The following is a 24,054-nucleotide window of genomic DNA, read 5'->3' on the forward strand; positions in this document are numbered from 1 at the left end:
GACATCTGAAGATCTTTGAGAATATGTCTCATTCCACTAGAAAGATAACCAGGACTTGAAATGTACAGTCAGCGTCTGATACTAATCCAGTCTATAAAACTTAGGTAAAACTGGGTCAGTCATAAGGTTGTTAAAATGACCTTTTAAGATTTTAAAATTACATTGATTTTGATTGGCAGTCAATTATTTTCGTTCATCCTTCTGAAAGTGATCTCAACAATATCATTCCTCTGTATTTTTATCATTATAGTTGAGGTGTTCTCTTACATTTAGATGGTTTTAAAAATCTATATTTATCGTTCTGGGTGTAAACGGGCCTTAACTTTTTGCTAGTAACTTTCAAGTACTGCAACAGATTTTTTTCACATGATGAATGAGACGGAGAGTTTTTACGGACCCTTCACTGAAAAATGTGAGAGGAATGAGAGTTCAGTTTGGTGCGCGCAGAAAGTCAGCAGACTTAAATGTTAAATGGAAATGGGAGTTGTGTGGCTGTTAGCTTTATAGTCATGTTTTTGCTATAGTGCACTCCTAAACTTCTAGCACATGTTTAAAATGTAAAGCATCTCTTTTTGTGAACATAAACATAAACTTTAGTAGTCTAGATGTGGTACTGTAAAAGTGAACTATTTTTGCATAAACGTCTGTGAAAACAAAAGTTTTGCATCCATGTTGTGTATTAAATAATTATGGGTGGGGTGTTTGTATTTCAGGGGTAGAGGCATTTTAAGGTAATTGGCCTCAAAAGTACGTACACTGGCGTGTCTGGGCTTGTAACTTGTGTTGTTGTGTGTTGTAAGCACGACCAAACTAAGGACAAGGAAAGAGAGCAGATGGAGAGGATGGGAGTTGTTTATTTACCTTCATGCTTTACTGAAGACACATTTGTTTTAGGCCGAGTAATCACAATACTATTGTTTGCAAAATGACTGTCCATTTCCTTAAAATACAAACTGATAAAATAAGCTTTATTTTATGTATTTTTATTGTGTGATAGATGGCACATGACATGATAATAATAAACAAACTTAAATACTGTAAATTCTTTTTTATCTTGTTAACAAATGTTAAAGGGATAGTTTACCCAAAAATGAAAATTCTGTCATCATTAACTCATCCTCATGTCATTTTAAACAGGTTTGACTTCCTTCCTTTTGCAGAACACAAAAGAAGATATTTTTAAGAACGTTAATAACCAAACAACATTGGCCGCTATTTGACTTCCCTTGTATGAACACAAAACCACTGAGACATTTCTCAAAATATCCCCTTTTGTGTTTCACAGAAGAAAGAGTCATATACAAGTTTACAACCACATGAGAGTGAATAAATGATGACAGAATGTTTATTTTTGGGTGAACTATCCCTTTAATGTTTGCAAGTTTAGTGAAAAATATCGACCTTACGAGTCAGGTTGGACACCTCATAAGAGTCTGCATGCTATACTGTATACAACACATTTCTACACATGTGCAAAAATACAGACTAGTAATAGAACAACAATACCAGTGTCTTCATTTTCACGCATATGATCTTGCAAATGAACTTTCTGTGGTTATTCTAAGACCCGTGTTATCAGAGGAAGGCACTTTCACTTTTGCATAGGTGCATTTGTGAAAGTTACAGTAAGAGTTGAAGCGTCTCATTCATAATGTATGTCTGGAGCTGAGAGCGTGCGAGACGGTAAGCCGGTGCATTTTTATGATATCTTGTGATATGACCCAAGAGAAATGAGGGCAGCACATCTACAGCACTCCTCACCGCTCGCTTTAGTTTTAACTCTGAATAAGTCATTTAATCTGATAAAAAAAGTAATGCCTAAATCCACTGTTGGTTTAAACACGTATACGTTGGTGTACTGACGCTGAACTGTAAAACTGTAGCGTTTTGATCGAAGCCTTTGATCTCAGACAAGAGAAAAGTTGTTTCTTTATCGCTGACATATTTATTCTCTCCGTCATAACAAAGCTGAATCCTCAGGTGTACCGGTCCTTTATCTGTCACACTGTGCCGGAGTCTGCTCAGGGCAACAGTCAGTCAAGGTGCAGTTCGGCCCGCTAATGCCGAATTATCCGTCCCTACCACACTAGCAGTCTCCGCTGTCAGCGTACAGGAGAGGATGACTGGCGAAGTAAGGCGCGATCCCACGTCACTGTGCACGTCAAGGAAATCCCCATTACTCCCAGGGGATTATGGGTCAGCACATTGTAAACACAGCAGAGGGGACGCCAGTTAGAAGGTAGAAGGTGTCCTTGCGAGACTGGGGAAGCCTTTGAGTAAGCTGGGTTTGACCTCTGACCTCAACGCTTTGATGATGTCATTGATGTTGCTGTTCTATTCTAAGAGCAGAAATCTCCACTGAACTTGTCTTATTAAAGGTTATGCTTGATTTATTTTTTTCACAATTAGTTCCTGAGCAATTTATATATATATATTTTAAAACGTATATATCATGTTTGTTGTCACTTGATTGATTTACTGCTGTATTTTAGTCTAGTAATACACAAAGCAATACGTGAGTGGCTTATTGCTTAACATTTTCCTTGTGTTCAAAACCCAGGCAGTTAAGTTCTGCTGCGTGTCCCGTTTCCACATCTGACCATCAATCCTAACTGCCCCGTTTTATATCCGCAGCTTTGACGTTGACAATGGCACCTCATCGGGACGCAGTCCGCTGGATCCCTTGGCCAGCCCAGGGTCAGGCCTCATCCTCCAGGCCAACTTTGTGCACAGCCAGAGGAGGGAGTCTTTCCTGTACCGCTCCGACAGCGACTACGACCTCTCGCCAAAATCCATGTCCAGAAACTCCTCCATCGCCAGTGACATGTGAGTAAATGTGTCTTCTAACTGTAAAACCAGTTTAACCGCATTTAAGTTTAAAGGTCCAGTATATGAAATTTAGCAGCATCTAGTGGTGTGGTTGCAAATTGCAATCAATGGCTAACTCCACCCCTCCCTTTCGAAGCACAACGGTGGCTGACACAGACTAATATGTGGCCACGTTTCACTTCTTTACCGAAGAAGATAACGTATTTAGGAAATACGTTCTGTAGAGCCGTTTGTCCATTTAGGGATACTGTAGAAACAATAGGGCTGTGTATTGGCAAGAGCCTCCCGATACGATACATATCACGATAGATGGGTCACGATACAATATATTGCTATACACGATACACATTTGCGATATATTGCAATACTTTAAATAGAAAATGTAAAAAGTAGAGCTAGAAGTGTAAAAACATCCCTTACCTCTGCAGAGTGGCCATGATGTGCGATGCATGGACCTTTAGATCAGAAGTTTGGGTTCTCAAACTGTGGATTGCGCCCCTCAAGTGGGTAGCACAGGGGAATAAGGTGGATCACGCAAGTCACTTGAATGTTGTGGTGCATTACAGTTAAAACAATGAACATGGGCAGAATAAAACCACTGGTTCATCCGTGCTGTAAATGCGCTGGTGTCACATCAGTGAAAGCACAATAAATGTCATTGTTACTTTTCTTATTAAACTTTCTGTCTAATGCACTGCAGTAGCCAAGTGACTTGTGTCATGACTTGCGAAGCTTACAAACAGCATTATTTTATATTAACTCACCAAAGCACACCCACACATCAGCTCTGAGAGCTTGAAGCGTTCTTATATTTTTTGCCATGCTCGCTTCCACTTACTTTTGGCATATGACATGATTAAAAAAAAATTATCGATAGTAGAGGTATCACTATTGATACACTATCGGAAAAAAAAATATTGCGATAGTTACATGTATCGATATTTTTGCACAGCCCTAAGAAACAACATGGCGAATTCCATGCAAGGGACTCGCGGTGTATGTAGAAAAGGTGCGTCCCAAATCGTGCACTTATGCACTATTTTACGCCATTTTGTAGTATAAGTAGTGTGAATAGTGAAGAAAAAAAAAGAAGTGCACTTCAAGTACTTCAAGACATTTAACATAACAAATGTAGATCCTTGTTATTAGTTTGAGACACATTATTTTTAGTTTACATGTCTAACATTTCAGTCAGAAAGATGTCACGAGTATAATTTTTTTTTTCTTTCTTTGCAGACATGGTGATGATATGATTGTAACACCTTTTGCACAGGTATGACGATGTTCAATTATAAATATGTTGTGGTGGAGTTTACAGTATGACTCTGTTTGAAAACGTGAACTTGTGTCTTCTCTCAGGTTCTGGCGAGTTTAAGAACGGTCCGGAATAACTTTGCTGCTTTAACAAATGTCCAGCAGGAAAGAACCAATAACAAGTCAGTTAATGACACGCACACACTTTCATCATACAGTATTAGTGGCATAAACTGGTAGTTTTTGGGTATTGACTAAGTCTGTAAAGAGTAGTGCAACTATATAATGAATTCTGAGAATGTTGTTTTTATCATAAACAATGAAATGTGAAGTGACTGACTGTCTCTTATATTGAAGTCATCTTGGTTTCCTTTTTGCTCTACCAGGAGATCCCCCATGTGTAACCCACCTCCCATCACAAAGACCTCCTACACAGGTGCCGTATCTTTACCTCCTATCTTTTGAATACTGTCATGCTTATTTAACTTTTATGTTCATGGTCTGAAAATTTGCTCGGCATACGAGGGCATTTGGTTATACAGTGGTTGCTAATGTGTTGATAGTGTCTAAATCAGGGGTGTCCAAAGTCAGTCCTGGAGGGCCGGTGTCCTGCAAAGTTTAGCTTCAACCCTAATCAAACTCACCTGAACAGCTAATCAAGGTCTCACAAAGCAGACTAGAAACTTCCAAACAGGTGTGTTGAGCCAAGTTGGAGCTAAACTCTGCAGGACAGTGGCCCTCCAGGACCGACATTGGACACCCCTGGTCTAAATGGACACACAGATGGAATGAATGTAAAGAATTCAATTTAATTGTGCATTAGGGTTGTTATGTTTTGTAGTAAACTATCAAACATGGCCCGATGTAAGATTTGAGGTCGGCCTTGTGTGGCATCTTCTGCTTTGTCTATACCAGCCTGAGCTCAGCCTTCAGACATCCCATATCACAGCGCTTATGTCATGTTCTTTAAAGTCGATAAAGAAAAGTACAACACCCACCATATTTTGCATAGGTCATCCTGGAATGTGACACGCATTTTTCACTAATTATGAGGTACAGCTTATTTTATCAATTACCTTTCGCTCATGGCATGTTTTTAAAGGGATACTTCACCCAAAAATTAAAATGATGTCATCATTTTTGGGTGAAGTATCCCTTTAAGGTTTTGCGAAGAAAAGCATGTTACGAGTCGCAGGTGTTTGACCCAGAAGTGTAGTACTAAGTATTGGGTGGGTGTTAAGCACGGGCAGAACCTTCAGCCTTAGAGATAAAAAAGACCGGTGTTATAGATTTATAATATTGATTTGTACCACAGGTAGCGAGCAGATGGATGCATTATACAATTTGGCTTCCCACGCTGAGTGCATGTCTCATGTGTCCCACAAAATATATTTGTTTGCTTTTGAGAGGCTTGTGGATTTGCGTTTTTTATCATTATCAGTGCACAAACAATTCGAAGGTTTCATTTAGTTTAGCCCAGGAGAACTTGGGGCAATTGTCAGCGCCGATTTATCACACCACTTGTTGGTTTGGTGAAGTTCTAGTCCAAGAGATGCTGATGTTTTGCTTTTGGATTTTTTTTGCTTTTGTGATGCTGAAGGATTTCCCGTCTGACAGGCCCATATTCCAAAATTCCAGTCCAGCTTTTATTAGCAGCTTTCTTGTCTGTGGAGCCAGTGCCCTCTCATGGGCTGGTGTATGATGTCGCGCTAAGCACGAGAAGAATGTCATTGACGTCAGTGCAGTCTCTTTCAGAGAGAGTGACACCCCAGCCCTCTTTACTTCAGCACACATACAGAAAAGAGAGAGACAGGCTGACAGAATGACTAAGATAATGTAAGCTTTGTTAAAGGAGCGTACATGTGGCACATACATTTGTCTTGCTTTGTTGCCGTAAGTGTTTCAACGTGTCTTTGTAAGGCACAGCTGCATTGACGTGTGTGCGTCTTGATCTTTTGTTGTTTTGTTTTGCTCGTATTTACGCACTGATATGGCCATCTCAATGTTTTTGAGAAGAAACACGCAGTCGTTTGTAGGCTCCCTTGAACCTGAAGGGCATCTTAAGTGGCCTCAGGGTCTGATCTCGAAAAAAAAATGTCTCGCCAGACTTGAGACTCTTATAATGGAAAATAACCCAAAAGCTGTCCCATCATAAAACGTTTTGTCTCTCCGTAAAATAATCAAAGAGGGTCAACCATTAACCAGGGCTTGGCGTAAGAAATGCCACAAATATTTAAAATACTATCATGCCCCTGCACTGAAGTCTTTTATCTGTTCTATTTCATTTCGTTTTATTCTCGCCATATTTTTTAAAGTGAGACAGACACTTGACATAAATGAATAGCATGTTGTGTGTTTTATATGATTATCCCTCTTAAAGATAAAAATGGCCCTGAAAGCAAATCTATTAGTGCCACTTCATAAAATAAATATCTAACATTTCCTAACGTCTTACTAAAAGTGTCTGCTGTATTCAAAGGACATTCTCTCTATCCGAGCTTCTCAGCTCCAGATCCTTTGAACTCCATGCCAGGATTTAGCCAACGTCCTTTCTCTCCTCCATGCAGCGGCACTGGCAAGCTTTAGGCTTGTGTTTCAAGAGGAAGCTCGGCTCACGTTCTGCTAGCGACGCTCCACGGCTGCCCCGCGCTCATGCAGGGCATCCACCGCTCTGAGAAAGGAGACAGGCAGATGGGACCTTTGTTTTCTCTGGCTGCGGTTCATCTAGCGTGACGGCTTAAGGACCGCGGACACTCACTTATCTGTTGCCGTCAGCCCTCTGTATGCTTTTTGCGTGTGCTTGTGCATGAGTGAGTGTGTCTGTGTTATTGTTATGACACCATGCGTGAATGCTTTGTTAAGGACCAGATTGCATGCTTGTAGGAGCTTCTCGGATGCAGAGCGGTACGTGTCACGCAAAGATGGGCCTTCCCACAGCAATGACATTTTCTGCGTCCCGAAACGGCTTTCACCCTGGCTTCACCGACATGTAGGACCATCGATTCTGGGATCGTCTGACTGTCATCGTGTTTATGTTGTGAAAGACAGCGTTAGAGCGTGTGTGGCCCCTTGTATGTTTTGCTAAGGGATATAGTGTTCCCCGCTTCTGGACCTCATTTGGATTGCTCACTGGATGCACTTTTTTTAGCAACTTGATTTTTTGGCTCGATTGTGAGCCCCATCATTCACCGTGGAGGGCTTCAGCACAGCATGAAGAATTACCCATGCGTCCTGACGGGATATCCCAACATGGCGGTCTACAGCAGTTTGGGCCCTCTGCTGGGAGCCTCAGCTAGACCCCTCAAGCATCTGAGATCTGACTCCTTCCCTTCTTCTCTTCCTCCAGAGGAGGCCTACCAGAAGCTGGCCACAGACACCCTGGAGGAGCTGGACTGGTGCCTCGACCAGCTTGAGACCCTACAGACCAGACATTCTGTCGGTGAGATGGCATCCAACAAGGTAAGATCATCTCCAGGGTGGTTCCTCAAATTATGGATTAAAGTGTGTAGTGATGTACGTTTATGATTTCAATTTTGGACACGAGTTTGTCACATTCCTTTTTTGTTGTTGTTGAGGGTTTTCATGCAGTTTTGTGCAATAAATGCAAATGTGATGCATTAAGATCAGACATGTAAGCACTTTTTGTGTTGTTGGGAATGTTTGCTTTTGTTTGTTGAATAGTGATAGACTTGATCCCTACCGATTGTGTGTCTGTCCTTTTTGCACGCATTTACACAAGGATCTGTTCATACATGAACACCACACAGGCTAAAATGCTTTTATGGCAATTCAATCATATAAGTCTCCCTTAGTTGCTATTCGAGCGTCACTGTATTCTTATGCTTTGGTGTATTTTCTGTTTGCGATAACAGCAGCAGAATCGTCATTCAGACCGCACTGAGCTTGCCCACAGTCTCCAGCAAGGCCCTAGTACACATACAGCATGCTAATCAGCCCTAGTGTGTATCTCCTCCAGTGCACTCGGCCACGGCGCCTCTCAAAAACACACAATTCGAGATGCCTTCACACACAACAAGGCTGAATGTCCGTTCGAAGTGACCAGCCATAAATAAGAGATCGCTCAAATACTCACATTTCCATACGTCTCACTCGACCAAACCCCCCTTCCCGTTCCCTCCTCAATACCCAGTATCCATGGCAAAGCACAAGGCCTGTCAGTGTGCTTTGTTGCATTAGCTCAATAGCAGTAGTGGCGTATCCCGTATAAAACTGCCTCTCTGTCGCCACGCAAGTGTTATGTTCTACTAAACTGATATAAATAACACTGTTTTCTTGCAGTTTCAGGACACAAATAGCTACTGCTAATGTGTTATGAAGAACACATTTTTTATTGTTATGGATACACAGCCGCTATTGTTTTTTGCAATAGATATTCATTTTTGCTCAGTGGTTACATATATCATCTAAGATTTTAGTGGGGCTTGATATTTCACCTATACAGAGATATGATATATGGAAAGCACACATGCATTTTTCTTCATGTAAAAGATGTCACTTGTGCATGTATGCGGACATATTTTCAAAACACTACAAATTTGGGTTTCTTTATGTATGATACAAATATGACACACCTATGTATGTGAATGCTTTGATTAAACTGCAAGGATACATAGATGCAGATCAATTGTATAAGAAAAAAGTGCTTTCTCATTTTCACACGTATACCCACTAAGACATGTTAAGAAGTATTGGATTTAGACAAAAATTGAAAGTGTGCATATGTGAACAAGTAGACATTATTTGACCGTTTTTTTACTTGAGGATTTTTTTCTTCACTAAATGTTAAAGTATATTATATATATTATAAATTTAACTTCCCTAAATTATAGATTATTTTTACTCCACTACATTTACACTTTTACTTTCTTACCTTTAAAGGTGCGATGAAGTGGTGTTGTTTATTATGTTGGCTTGACAGAGCCAACATACTGATCTTATATCTAAGCTTATTATTATTCTTCCGATTCTTCTTCTTCTTCTTCTGATCCCCCAAATTTCTGACTGCTGCTCCTCCTAGAACTTTCAAACTACATCCACCAAACTTTCCACAAACCTTCAGACTGGTCTGACTTGAGTTGCTATATCTTTTCTAACTGATCCGGGTTCTGGTTTTCGAAAACCGGACTCTCAAAACCACCTAAATTCCCATAGACTTAACATTGAGACAAACTTTGACGGCTCATAACTCAAAGTGAGGATGTCGTAGAAACTTGCGAGTTATCACGTTTGAAGAAGCTGGCAGGCTCTGTAAGAACTTACCTCACAATGGGGTGTAAGTTGTACCCCTGGGGCGTAAGAGCCCCCCAAAATTCCCCATTGACTTATAATGGGACAGGAAACATGCCCATATAAGGCGTCATAACTGTCCCATGTTGAATAACTTCGCAGTACAACCACTTAAAGACAAGGGGGTGGACTCATTTTACTCAAGCAACCAATCAGTAACCCAGGAACTTCCTTAAGCTACGAAGCCACGCCCATAGCAACCATTTACAGCAATCTAGCAACCGCTCCCATAGACTCCCATTATAAAAAGTCCAGATGGATATCTTTGCAACAGTGTCATAGAGACAAGGGGGTGGGCTCATTTGGCTCAGGCAACCAATCAGTGTAACATGATCATCATGAAGCTATTAAGCCACGCCCATAGCAACCATTTACAGCAACCTAGCAACCGCTCTCATAGACTATGAAAAGTCCACATGGATATCTTTGCAACACAGTATCGTAGAGACAAGGGGGTGGGCTCATTTGACTCAGGCAACCAATCAGTATCCCTGAAACTTCATTAAGCTACGAAGCCACGCCCATAGCAACAAAACATTTTAACTTAGCACACATTTAACAAGACCTATAACTCTGCATCAGAACATCGTACAGACATGGGGGTTGGTTTGTTTCACTTGGTACTTGAAGCATCATCAATTGGCTTCTGCTAAGCCACGCCCATAGCAACCAAACAGGTTAGCCTAGCAACCGTTTAGCAATACCTATATCTCTGCATCAGAACATCGTAGAGACAAGGGGGTTGGTTCGTTTCATTCATAGCTTAGAGTGTCATCAAATGGCAGATGCTAAGCCACGCCCATAGCAACCAAACAGGTTAGCCTAGCAACCATTTTGCAAAACCTATATCTCTGCATCAGAACATCGTAGAGAATGGGGGTTGATTTGTTTCACTCATAGCTTAGAGTATCTTCAACTGACAGATGCTAAGCCACGCCCATAGCAACCAAACAGGTTAGCCTAGCAACCATTTAGCAATACCTATATCTCTGCATCAGAACATCTTAGAGACACAGGGGTTGGTTCGTTTCACTTATGGCTTGGAGTATTATCAATTACCAGCTAACAGGCCACGCCCATAGCAACCAAACGCATGACCTTAGCAACCGTTTAGCAGGACCAATATCTCTACTTTAGAACATTGTAGAGACATGGGGGTTGGCTCGCTTCACTTGTGGCTCAAAGTATTATCAGTTGCCAGCTGCAAAGCAACGCCCATAGCAACCAAACCCATGACCTTAGCAACCGTTTAGCCAGACCTACAGTATATCTCTGCATCAGAACAATGAGAACAAAGTTTAACGATAAAACCTTTCAAACTATTTCAAACTCTTCAGGACAGGCTTTGTCAAGCCAACATAAAGTTTGTACTCGAACTTTACTTTCTAGTTGTTTTATACTGTTGTACGATGTGTACTTGTGACGGTCGCGTGGTTTTTACATTCAAAATCATCAAAATCAATAAGTAATAGGCTATTTTCTACCCAGGTTTTGAGGCTAGCTCTGCAAACGCTCGGTTTTAATGGGCGTGCCGCATTGAAGACACTTGGAAGTAAACGCCCACCACTTTGATTGGATAGCAGTTTGCGTAGTTGGAGCCTTCTGTGAATTTGGTTTGAGACGTAACGTTAGGTTACACATTAGCACCATTCACAGTTTTCGCAGGGCATTAGTATTATCTGAAGACCTCCTGTGATTTATAAATGACCTCCCCACATCAGTATTTCATGTGACGCATTCGCGGATGTGATGGCAAGGCTTTGCGTATAGTTTGTATAGTCTATACTTGTATTGCGTTAATGATATATGACCGTACCTGTCAGCATTTGAGACCCGTGATCGCGAACTGGACAAAAGATCACCGCGATCGCGGGTCTCAAATGTTACAAGAGTTTCCATGATAAATAAACAAACGGGAGACTCCCGGTAACTTATGGATATCACCCAGCACCCAAAATAATATCAAAACACTTCAAACAGCATCCATTATTCGCAAACGGTGGATAAAACCTTGAAAAATGATATATGAGCCCGCCAAATCACAGAGATCCCGATTCGTACGGGCTTAAGATCACAGACAACCTCTGGATAGATCAAGCGATCAATAACAAAGCAATAGTGACGCATAGTACAAAAATGTTTTACTCACATAAGATTGCTGCGCCATTCCTATCGGATCCAATATGGACGGCACAGCACTGCTTTTTAATTTTAGTCTCTCTACAAATCCAGTGCCTTGTTCACGAAGGAATCCTCGGAGAAATGAAACGAACAAACGCTCCATGTTTTTCCCACATGAGCTGGAACGTCTTTAAAAATAAACTTTAACCCCGCATTCCTAATATCGGAATCCGAAGGAAGGTTATGGAGCGACTGTATTCTTCCACAACCTGGGATGGCACAATATTTAGCTATCTTTAACGGCATGTTTGTTTAATGCTTGCTCGCTCTATCTGGTTCCACGCCACTGGTTCTGTCATGCGCGAACCAGTGGGCGGGGCTGGAGAAGTAGGCGTTGATATTCTTTCTGTGGAGGCGGTGTTCAACCTATCAATGACGTCATAGATACGTGCATTCCAGAACCTGCTGTTCGCTGGGCCTGGTGTCAATAACAGATGTAATCTCAGTAACAAGGGCGTTTTCTGTTCTGACACTTACATGATGTTCACGTGAATACGATTCCCTCTTATATAACAAAAGCTCGGGTTAAAATTGTGATTTTAATTCATCGCCCCTTTAAAACTTAAGTACATTAAAAATCTAGTACTCTCTTTTACTAAAATAAAATGTTTGAGTGAAACTATTTAGTCAGAAAGTACTATATGTGTACTAAAATGTTCATAAGTATTAAAGGTAAAAAGCACTGACATGTTTTCATGAAATGTAGTGGAGTAAAACGTATGATACATGCTTTATAATATAGTAAAGTACAATTTTGCCAAAGTAAAAACACTCTGATAAAATACAGATACGTTGATAGTAAATATTTAATACTTAAATGAACAGTTGAATGAAAAAATGAAAAATTCTGTCTTCATTTACTCACCCTCAAGTCGTCCCAAATCTGTATACATGTCTTTGCTCTGATGAACACAGAGAAAGATATTTGGAAGAATGCTTTTCTCAGCCACCATTGACTACCATAGTAGGTAAAATTGCTTTATAAATTCAGCGAAACCTAACTGACTTTAATTTACTCTGAATCAGTATAGTATGTGCAGATAAAACTGCAATAAAATGTTATTTTAACCTGCAATTTACAGCAAGGCTTGTTGCAATCTAAGCACAGACAATTGTGAATGAGCAGTGCTTTTGATCTGCAATGTGTTATTATAGGGTTGCACTCAGGAAGAAATCATTATTTAGGTCCCAGAAAACACATTTTCAAGAAATCACAGCTACAAATTGTGTCATGTCGTCCCATTTTTTTGCTCCGAGGTGCGTTTTAACACCCTCTAGATGTTCTAACAATAGAAACGCAGGCCGCGCGGACCTGCAGAAGCCTATTACTGTCAGCTCATCTGCTCCAGTAAAGCTGCAAATTACTCAGCATCCCACTGGTGGTACACAGTGACCAAACGTGTGAAATAATCCATCACCGCATCCCGCCAGCTCCTATTCGCTGCTGTGAAGCTCAGCATCTCTATCTGGCTACGGGTTTTGAAACGATGCCTCAGTGGCATGTTTCCAAAAGTGTACCTGGCATACAGGTACATTTTTAACTAATTTGCTCTCGGGGTACAGCTTTGCTTGTGGATAGTAGGTCATTCATTGGAAATGTTTTACATATATATTGAATATTTTGGCATGTAATGCAACCATGAAGATGGGAGACTGGGGCTAGTTGTCACAAATATTTTTTTATAAAATATAAATGTAATAAAATATAATATATAAATATCATTGCAGGCAAGAATTTAAAGTATGTGTCTTTACAGAAACTGTCTGTTAAAAATAATCCTACAGTCCTTTATTTGTGGGGTATGTTGTCACAGAGGATACTGTTGAATTCAAGCTTTGAAGCCGTTTAAAAACCCAAAACAATTAATAAAACTGCAGAACATTTAATTAGGAACACTGTGACAACTTGCCCCAATTTGATCAGACTTGAAGCTTTTCTATCATTAACATTTAGCCCATGAGACAACTAGCCCCGGGCTCCCTTAAAATTGCATACGCCATGTTTGCTGTGTTTCTTGCTATTTGTCATGTGGCCTAGACTAAAAAAGAAGTAACTATTTTTTGTTCCAGTTACATTTCAGACGGACGAGTATGAATGGGCACATTTTTGACGCATTTAAAGTGTTTTACAATTTACCAGCACAGCGTCATTGGTTTATATCGCTCACATATGGTCTCCATCGACTCCCCTCTGTGGATTTATGTGAACGGACTGAATATTTTATGCGTCTGGTTGACACGATATCCAAAAATCACGTCATGCAGTGAAGATTACCTCACCCCTTTTTCACACACACACATGTGCATCTTTACACACACACACAGACAAACAAGACGTGAACATGCATTAATACGAACTACACATAATGACCGTGTTCTTTCGCTGAGGTATCTGCTCCATTACAGAGCTCTCTCAGAAGGAACACAGCCTCCAGCTGAGATGTGGGATGGGTCTGAGGGAACAAAACAGTCCCAGAGGGTTTGCATATAAGCCCGGCTCGACCAATCAGCCTCGGCGATGATCTCATTCCAATCGGGAGAAGGCACTCGATTGGTGGGGGGTTTTCTCCGGCAGGGCTCACACCTGAATAATGGTGTGAAACGCAGCCTTATTTGGAAGCTGGGCTTATTTTCCTTCCAAGACACAAGATTTTTTCACTCGGCGGTTGGAAGATCGTGTGCGATGAGCGGATGCAGAGATGCTGTGGCTTCTTCACACCCTGCTCCATGTTGTCAGGTTTCTTAACAATGCGGTTGTCCATCACGTGGAATTTCTGGAGTGTTCGGATGCTGCGTAGCGTCATATCATGGTATTTGTTGGGGTCGCTAAAAATAGAGAGCTTCTTTTAGACCTCCGGCTCTGAGCAGTTCATATTGGTCTTTTTAATCTCATCTTTTGTCTGGATTTACTCGTTCAAAATGCCTGAAGCAAATTATTTACTGTCTGTTTCTTGGGGATATATAAAGGTGAGTTAATGACCCGAATGATTGTATTCTTTTATTGGGATGTGCTTGGATAAGCTGCTATTTTTATTTCAAATATTGCATTTCTCGTATAGGTACCTTCGTGTTTCAAATGCATATTTTAAATTTTTCAGACCTCGACACGAATGTCCCGTTTTCATCAGCACAGCCACAACTAGTTTTTCCTCTGACAATAGCCATCATCAATAGTCAATCAATAATCTTTGTCTCTCTCTCTTTTTCTAGCAAGGCTATACGGATCTGTTTCAGATCTGTTTTTCTATTATAAAAAGGTCTTTTTAAATAACCCACATCGCACGCTGTCGCCGAGTTGCGTTAGCTGTTTGCGGATTCGTTTTTAAAGGAACATTACACCCAAAAATGTAAATTCTGTCATCATTTACTCACCCTTTAGTTGTTTCAAATCTGTATAAATTTCTTTGTTCTGATAAACACAAAAAAGATATTTGGAAGAATGCTTGTAACCCAACCATTCTTGGCCACCATTGACTATCATAGTAGAAAAAATTGCTTTATAATTTTCGTTGTTCTGTTGAACACAAAAGAAGATATTTTGAAGAATGTAGGAAAACAAACGGTTCTGGGGCACTTTTGACTAACATTGGCATTTTTCCTACTATGGTAGTCAGTGATGGCCAAGAACTGTTTGGTTACAAGTAGGTTACATAGTAGGAAAAACTTCCAATCTTTCTCTGTGCTCATCAGAACAAAGACGTTTATACAGATTTAAAACAACTCGAGGGTGAGTAAATGATGACAGAATTTTCATTTTTTGGTGAACTGTTCCTTTACATGTGCATCTGTAGTTTGTGTCTGCAAATCGCTTTAGAAATGGTAGACAGACTTCTTGTTTTGTGGCATCTATCAGCAGGTCAGTTTGACCTGACATTCTTAACAGCGTGAGAGCATTCGTGTTCTGGGTCGTCTGAAGAGCTCAGCCTTGAAATGAAAGCATATCTGAAAACAGATAACCACACGTAGATAAAAATAGACGGTTCAAAAAAGAAAAGAAGGGAAAATGGTGTCTTGTTCCAAAATGGATTTTAGAGGTGTTTTTTGCAGACGGGAGCATCACACAACACCTCCACACTGGATATTTTTATTTTGAGTGGAATCTATTTCCTGTCTGATATTTGTGGTTGTTTGTCAGTGAATGCTCTTAACAATTTAGTAATAGTTTAGCATTATGCTAGTCTTTTCTTTTAAACGCACAAAATAGGTGTAAATAGCAGCATAACGTTATTTTATATTTTCAACAATGTCCTCATGGTTTTTCTTTTTCCTCTCCACAGTTCAAAAGGATGTTGAACAGAGAATTAACTCACCTGTCAGAGATGAGCCGGTCTGGTAACCAGGTGTCAGAGTTTATCTCAAGTACATTCTTAGGTGAGACCCCCTCCAAAACACAATATAAAACACATTTTTATATAAACAATATGATGTATACAACAGGCAGCAGAACAGGACGTAGTTTTTAGTCTTGGGTTGCCATTAGACGTATAACAAAATTCTATAATACGGTTTACTGTGATAATTGATTTGCCTAAAACTCTTACCATGCACATTCTAAATAATATATTAGTATAATTGTTTGCATTTTTCTAACATGTTGCTCACTTTCTATCAAAAAGTAAAGATAAAAAATGCTGTAAAGCTACACTTGCTATTGGATAGGAAGTGTAAACAAAACCTATGACGACAAGCACGTATATATATCTTTGTATATGTTGATATCACATTGTGAAACATGATATGATAATACAGTTTACAGTGGTAAAAGTCCTTGCAGTCATCGTTAAAACTGATACTGTCACAAGTTGGTACATATAACATTATAAAATGGAAATTTTCAGCTGGGGGTAATTTAGTGAACTATGACGAATGATTTTCCACAGAAAGCACCACGGTCACGCAACGACTGCGAGACTGAATAATCACGCCACAATGAGATCATTACTTGATCGTAGCCCACCACTGATTTACAACACTGCAAATGCAGTAGCAGAAAATGCACACGCTGTGATTTACAGACTATCGATTCTGATTTCCAGAACCTTCTCTGAGCTCTTTTTATGTATCTGTAGACAAGCAACACGAGGTGGAGATGCCATCGCCCCAGTCCCAGAAAGACAAGGAGAAGAAGAAAAGGCCAATGTCCCAGATCAGTGGCGTAAAAAAACTAACGCACAGTTCCAGCCTCACCAACTCTAACATCCCCCGATTTGGGGTCAAAACAGAAACGGAGGACGAGCTGGCCAAGGTGTGTGTGTATTGTTAAATTCACCATTAAAGTCTTAATCGAAAAAAGAACCCTTCTAAAAATGTGTCTCATGTGTTATTTTAGGAGTTTGAAGATGTAAATAAATGGGGCCTTAATGTCTTCAAAGTCTCAGAATTTTCTGGAAACAGACCTTTAACAGTTATGATGTACACGATATTCCAGGTACATTTATATCTTTGTATAAATGTATACGTTGTATAAGTTGAGTTTTCATTTTTCCTTCCTAAATTGACGCACTGTGTGTGCTGTCTGTGTCCCCCGCAGGAGAGAGACTTGCTGAAGACGTTTAAAATTCCCCTTGATACCTTTATCACCTATCTGATGACTTTAGAGGACCATTACCATGTTGACGTTGCCTATCACAACAACATCCACGCTGCTGATGTCACGCAGTCCACTCACGTTCTGCTATCAACCCCTGCCCTTGAGGTACCATACCGTCCCAGAATGCAATGCATAAGATTTTTGGGTGTTGTTCGAGTTAGTTAATTTTGTTTTTTATCATTTTTAGGCTGTGTTTACAGATCTGGAGATTCTCGCTGCCATATTCGCCAGTGCGATTCATGATGTTGATCACCCTGGAGTCTCCAACCAGTTCCTCATTAACACTAGTAAGATTATAGCGATCCTCTTGCATATCAGAGTTGTTTTGTTTTCAGTTTTATTGCTGTTTTATTATTATTTAGATTTAGCTTTTATTTGATATTTTTAGTTTTCATGTTAATTTTAGTTAATTTTTAGCTATTTTGTTATGTGCTTTTGTGATGTTATTATTTATTTGTTTGTTTTTTATTGCTACATAAGTTTAATATGTTTTTGTTTATTTTTTATTTATTTTCAGCGTATAGTTTTAGTGCCTTAACGTAGAACTTTATAAATGTACATTTCAGTTTAATTTTTTCGTTTATGTTTTATTTATTTTAATAATTTCAGTGCCTAAATATGAACCTTTTGTAGTTTATTGCTGAGGCAATATTTCAGTTTAGTTTAAGTATTTCAAATAACATTTAAGCTGATATTGTATTTATTTTTCATTAAAAGAAATGTATTAATAGTTTTAGTCTTGGTAAACTATTATAACTTTTTCTTATATAGCATAAAAACATGGTCAAGAATCTGTTCAAATGTAACAAAAATGTGCCGTGTTTTACACTTCCTATAGCATTATGCTGCGTTCACACCAAACGCGAATTAAGCCATTTGTGTAAGTAAATTTCATACAAAGTCAAAGCATACGTCAATCGCGTCTTCCACGCAAGTTGAAAAATTCTCGAGCGAGAAATTCGTGCGAAGAGCTCATTGACACCTTCTGTTTGACACTTCCGGACGTGTGAAGATATTTGTGCGTATATAACAAACTAATCCTGCGATGCTTCGCGTTTGGTGTGAACACAGCAATTAGAACCAAAAACACAAGTAACTATATAGTACATTTTTATATTATTTCAAAACAAAGGGGATATATCTCTTTTTAAAATATTTTCCCAAAACACTTCCTAGAATTCTGTCTAGATGTGACTTGCTACAGCGTGGCACCCTGTTTTGATGTCTAGCAAAACCACTTGCAACTTGTGCATGCCGTTAAAAATCGTTCAGTAGTTTGTAGAAAAATCAATCTGTTTTTAAGCCTTCATCACGTGCTGCATCAGTCAATGGGATGGTTTCTCATGCTATCGATGCATGTGCTGAGCGGCTGCATGTGTCTGTGGTTCATGGTCCACGTTCACGTGTCCCGCCCACACAGCTGGTCAATCTCCTCAATGACTAATGGAGAGGAGTTGAAAAACCAGCGGTGCTCGGCACAAGATCAGCGGGGCTCAATGATGAGAGGAGGGCCTTATGTTACTCTCATGTGGCCATCAAGTGGGACCTCTTAAAGGAAGTTCCCATTGTTGAATATTCGCATTGTCCCATGTTGAATATTCACTAACCGTGGTGTCGTTCCAGACCTGTATGTTGTTTTAATTGACACAGAAAGAGAATGATGCAGTTTTCATCCACCATTTCAGAATGAATGGCTTTTGTTATCAATGACGTCATGCGATTTTAGAGCTTCGGCAGAGATTATCAATAAAAAAGGAATTGTATTTGGAGAGTTTCTCACACTAAGCTATTGAATGGCTTAAAAATATCGAGCGTGAGTCATATGGATAGGTTTTATGGTATTTGTGCAGGATACTTTTTCTGTTAGAAAAGCAGTTACCCAGATTTTTTTATTTGGTTAAAATACTAGAAAACGTCTAATATATAGTTAAAAACAAAAGTACAGGTCTGTGCACTAGCAGTTGGCACGCATGCTGTATACATCCTCATCCCTATCAATAATAGTACCAAAAAGGACAAAAAATAGTTGAAGATCTAATGAAAGAACGAGAACAAGTATACTGTATAAATAATTGTTCTGCCTCTTTTTCTCTCTCTCTTCTCTCAGACTCTGAGTTGGCCCTCATGTATAATGATTCGTCTGTGTTGGAGAATCATCATCTGGCTGTAGGCTTCAAACTGCTGCAGGAAGAGAACTGTGACATCTTCCAGAACCTGACCAAGAAACAGAGACAGTCACTCCGCAAGATGGTCATTGATATCGTAAGTCAATGATATCAAACTTTTTTGAGTTTGAATGTCAAATCAATCAATCAATGTGTGTATATATAGCACATTTGAAAGATCATAATAAGAATACTTTATTTACTACAAAAACTGTAATTGTTCACACATGATATTTACTTGCATTTTTTAATAATCGATTGTTTGTTTTTATGCATCGATGCAGAATTTCCAACAGAAAGGCTTTTCCAGAATGGTGATTAAAATAACCTTCTCTCTTATTGATGTTTGGTCCACTTTGCAGGTTCTGGCCACAGATATGTCTAAACACATGAATTTATTGGCGGATTTGAAAACCATGGTGGAGACCAAAAAGGTGACCAGTTCAGGGGTGTTACTACTGGACAACTACTCAGACCGGATACAGGTGCGTCATTAATCAGTATTTCATAATGTTGTGTATTTAAAGATGGAAAGGCAACAGTAACATATAAACTGTGACTACTGTATATATACAGGCGCGGTAAAAAATAAGAGACCATTACAAATTTTAATTTAATCAGCATTTCTAGATATATTGTGGCCATTGCAGTCCAATTCAATTCAATTTTATTTATATAGCGCTTTTCACAATGTGCATTGTTCCAAAGCAGCTTTACAGGAGCAAATAAGAAAAACACAGAAAGGTAAAACACAGCACAGTGCATGGTGTTTATAGACCAAGCAAGATCATTATAATAAATAATATCTAATAAATAAATGAATAAATAAATAAATAAATGCAGTCTCCCGGTGAGCAAGCCAACACTGCACTGCTCTGCTGTGGCGAGGAACCCAAACTCCAATGCTGAATAATGGAGAAAAAAAAACCTCGGGAGAAACCAGGCTCAGCCGGGAGGGCCAGATCTCCTCTGACGTGTCATAGCTGCACTCAGTGACCCCGACCAAAGCCACCGAGCAACGTCCACGAAGAACAGGGAGAGCCCACGAGCCGCGACCCAGGAAGCCCCACCCGCCGAAACCGTGCAGGTCCAACCCGGTCCCATTCCGCGATCAACAACAGACAACAGAGGAACAACCAGGGAAAAATAGTAATGGCATAATTAACTTTATTCCTCTGTTGTCCGACATCGACCACAAAACAAGACCAACCAGACCAGACCCACACAGTCCCAACAAATGAAACGCCCCGAACCACAACCAACAAGCCCCCCCACTCCCTACAACACCCACCCAGCTACCTCCAATCAAAGTCACTGAGTGCAGCCATAACTTCAAACTGCTGTCGTGTGATGTAAGTTTAGCATTAAATACCAAGTATTGTAAATTTAGCATTTATGTGACAGGTAGTCCGTCTTTGCTCTCGGTTGGGGATGGAATTGTCTGAGCTGGGCCGGCCAGATGGTCGCCTTTTTCTTGGGTGGTGATGGAATTGCCTTGGATGGAGCTGGATGGTCAGTCAGTCCGCAGGCTCTCGCAGGAGGATGGCACGGGATTTTCCGATGTAGCTGGCGTAATCTCTAGTTGTGGATGGGCATATGACGTTCATCTGGGCCTGGCGGAATCTCTCCCTACCTCGGGATGGGCATCCCGAGGCGAGGGCAGAAACAGAAAGAGAATAATTAGCGTAGCTGCTGTTCATTAGCTATGTATTAGTGAATGCTTGGCTGAAAAGATGTGTCTTTAATCTAGATTTAAATTGGGAGAGTGTGTCTGACCCTCGAATAGTATCGGGGAGGCTATTCCAGAGTTTAGGTGCTACGTATGAGAAAGCTCTACCCCCTTTGGTGGATTTAGTTATTCTAGGTGTTATCAAAAGTCTGGAGTTTTGAGATCTTAGAGAGCGTGATGGGTTGTAGTGTGGTAGAAGCTCTGTTATGTAGGTAGGGGCTAAACCGTTTAAGGCTTTATAAGTAATTAAAAGAACTTTAAAGTCAATACGATACTTAATGGGTAACCAGTGAAGGGTTGATAACATTGGGGTTATGTGATCGTATTTTCTGGACCTGGTTAGAACTCTGGCAGCTGCATTCTGAACTAACTGTAGTTTGTTTATTGATGCTGCAGGACAACCACTAAGCAGTGCATTACAGTAGTCAAGTCTTGAGGTCACAAATGCATGAATAAGCTTCTCTGCGTCAGCCACACATAAAATATTTCGCAATTTGGCAACATTTCTAAGGTGGAAGAAGGCTGTTTTTGTGACATTTGAGATGTGATTTTTAAATGACAGGTTGCTGTCTAATATAACGCCAAGGTCTTTAACTGTATTTGTTGGAGTAACAGTGCAGCCTTCAATTTGCAGGTCATAATCCGAAATATTCTGCTCACGTGTCTTTGGTCCGATAAGTAATATTTCTGTTTTATTAGAATTTAAAAGAAGGAAATTACAAGTCATCCAATGCTTTATATCGTCGATGCACTCTGCCAATTTGGATAGTTGGAAGGAATCATCTGGTCTTGATGAGATATATAGCTGAGTATCATCTGCATAACAGTGGAAGCTAATTCCATGTTTTCTAATAATGTTTCCAAGGGGCAGCATGTATATGGAGAATAGCAAGGGTCCTAAAACCGATCCCTGAGGTAATCCATAATTTACTTGCGTTAGATTTGATGATTCCCCATTTAAATGGACAAATTGATGTCTGTCTGATAAGTAAGATCTGAACCATTGTAGTGCCTGTCCCTGAATACCGGTATAATTGTGTAAGCGATCTAGAAGTATTTTATGGTCTACAGTATCGAACGCAGCACTAAGGTCGAGCAGGACTAGGAGTGAGATGTTACCTTTATCTGATGCTATAAGCAGGTCGTTTGTAATTTTAACGAGCGCAGTTTCAGTACTATGATGCGGTCTAAAGCCTGACTGGAATTTTTCGTGTATGTCATTATTTTGTAAGAAAGAGCACAACTGAGTGGACACTACTTTTTCTAGTATTTTAGACAGGTAAGGGAGATTTGAAATCGGTCTATAGTTTCCTAGTTCATTGGGGTCTAAGTTTGGTTTCTTGATAAGAGGCTTAATGACGGCCAGTTTAAAGGGTCCTGGGACATGGCCTAGATTAATTGACGAGTTGATAATGTTATAAATGGGCTCAATTGCAACGGGTAATAACTCTTTTAATAATTTAGTTGGTATGGGGTCTAATAAGCAAGTTGTAGGTTTAGATGTTGCAATAAGTTTAATTAAATCTTCCTGTTTTATAGGTGAAAAACACTGTAGCCTTTCTTTTGGGGCGATGGTTGGTACTAATTTATAGGACAGACTTGGAGGTTGAGTTTTTACTATTTTGTCTCGTATGTTTTCGATTTTCTCTGTAAAAAAATTCATGAAATCATTGCTACCAAGGTGCGGCGGAATACCCAGGTCAGGTGAAGTCTGTTTATTTGTTAGTTTAGCAACTGTACTAAATAAAAACCTTGGATTGTTTTTGTTAGTTTCTATGAGGTTACGGAGGTGCTCAGCCTTTGCTGCTTTTAGTGCCTTTTTATAACAGTTTGCACTCTCTTTCCACGCAATTTTAAAGACCTCTAATTGGGTTTGTTTCCATTTGCGCTCCAGTTTACGTGTTTCTCTTTTAAGGGCGCGAGTGGTGCTATTGTACCATGGTGCTGCGTTTTTCTCATTAATCTTTTTTGACTTCATAGGTGCGACAGCTTCTAATGTATTAGAGAAAATAGTGCCCAATTTGCTGGTCATGTCATCGAGCGATTCTATATTTATTGGTATGGTTATTAAAGGAGTCAGATCTGGCAAGCTCTTTGCGAAACTATCTTTAGTAGTCGAGGTAATTGTTCTACCCTGTCGATAACGAGTTAAACGGCTGATTTCTGCAGTGCGCAGTGTACATGTTATAAGATAGTGATCAGTGACATCGTCGCTTTGAGGTATAATATCTATATTGGTTAGATCGGCTCCGTGAGATATAATCAAGTCTAGTGTATGATTAAATCGATGAGTGGGTCCATTGATGTGTTGTGTTACTCCAAAAGAGTGTAATAGCTCTGTAAACGCCACTGCTAATGCATCGTTAGCACTATCTACGTGGATATTAAAGTCTCCGACAATTAGTACTTTATCAACGTTAACCAATAGGTCCGATAGGAAGTCCGCAAACTCTTTCAGAAAATCAGTGTAGGGACCAGGGTATACACTGTAGCCAACGTACAAGAAAGCAATGGTTTTTTACTGTCAATTGGAACAATTATGTTCAACGCAAGCACTTCAAATGATTTAAATTTATGCTCCGTTCTCTGAGTTACAGTAAGAAAGTCTCTAAAGATTGTTGCGACACCGCCACCTCGACCAACCGGACGTGGCTCATGCATATAACAGTAGCTTGGTGGTGTACACTCATTTAGACCGTAATAATCATTTGGTTTAAGCCAGGTTTCGGTAAGGCAAAGTATATCAAAACTGTTGTCTGTGATCATTTCATTTACAATAACTGCTTTTGAATTTAGTGATCTAATATTAAGTAGGCCGAACTTTATGAGTTTGTTTTGGTCGTTTATTACAGTTGCATTCCAGTGTCTATTGAATTTCAACAAAATCAAACCTCAGGAGTGACAAAGTCATCCAACAGCAATGTGAAAGACTGACAGCATGACAAGACACATGAAAGACATTTTATGCGAGATTATCACATAAAAAATAACTTTCGAAC

General features: G+C 39.8%; 1 protein-coding gene across 5 annotated transcripts in view; it reads left to right on the top strand.

The window, feature by feature from the left end:
- pde4d (phosphodiesterase 4D, cAMP-specific) overlaps positions 1-24,054 on the top strand; it is a 108,793-nt gene that overhangs the window by 79,918 nt on the left and 4,821 nt on the right. For all 5 annotated transcript variants that reach the window (XM_057356208.1, XM_057356209.1, XM_057356210.1 and 2 more), the window contains exons 2-13: positions 2,635-2,826; positions 4,066-4,102; positions 4,189-4,265; positions 4,470-4,519; positions 7,430-7,542; positions 15,849-15,942; positions 16,641-16,816; positions 16,901-16,999; positions 17,102-17,266; positions 17,349-17,448; positions 19,269-19,423; positions 19,689-19,811. In XM_057356208.1, the coding sequence (XP_057212191.1) occupies positions 2,635-2,826; positions 4,066-4,102; positions 4,189-4,265; positions 4,470-4,519; positions 7,430-7,542; positions 15,849-15,942; positions 16,641-16,816; positions 16,901-16,999; positions 17,102-17,266; positions 17,349-17,448; positions 19,269-19,423; positions 19,689-19,811 (1,381 nt within the window). The remainder of the gene's footprint in view (positions 1-2,634; positions 2,827-4,065; positions 4,103-4,188; positions 4,266-4,469; positions 4,520-7,429; positions 7,543-15,848; positions 15,943-16,640; positions 16,817-16,900; positions 17,000-17,101; positions 17,267-17,348; positions 17,449-19,268; positions 19,424-19,688; positions 19,812-24,054) is intronic.

This window comes from Triplophysa rosa, linkage group LG17 (genome assembly GCF_024868665.1).
Source record: "Triplophysa rosa linkage group LG17, Trosa_1v2, whole genome shotgun sequence".
NCBI classification, from domain to species: domain Eukaryota; kingdom Metazoa; phylum Chordata; class Actinopteri; order Cypriniformes; family Nemacheilidae; genus Triplophysa; species Triplophysa rosa.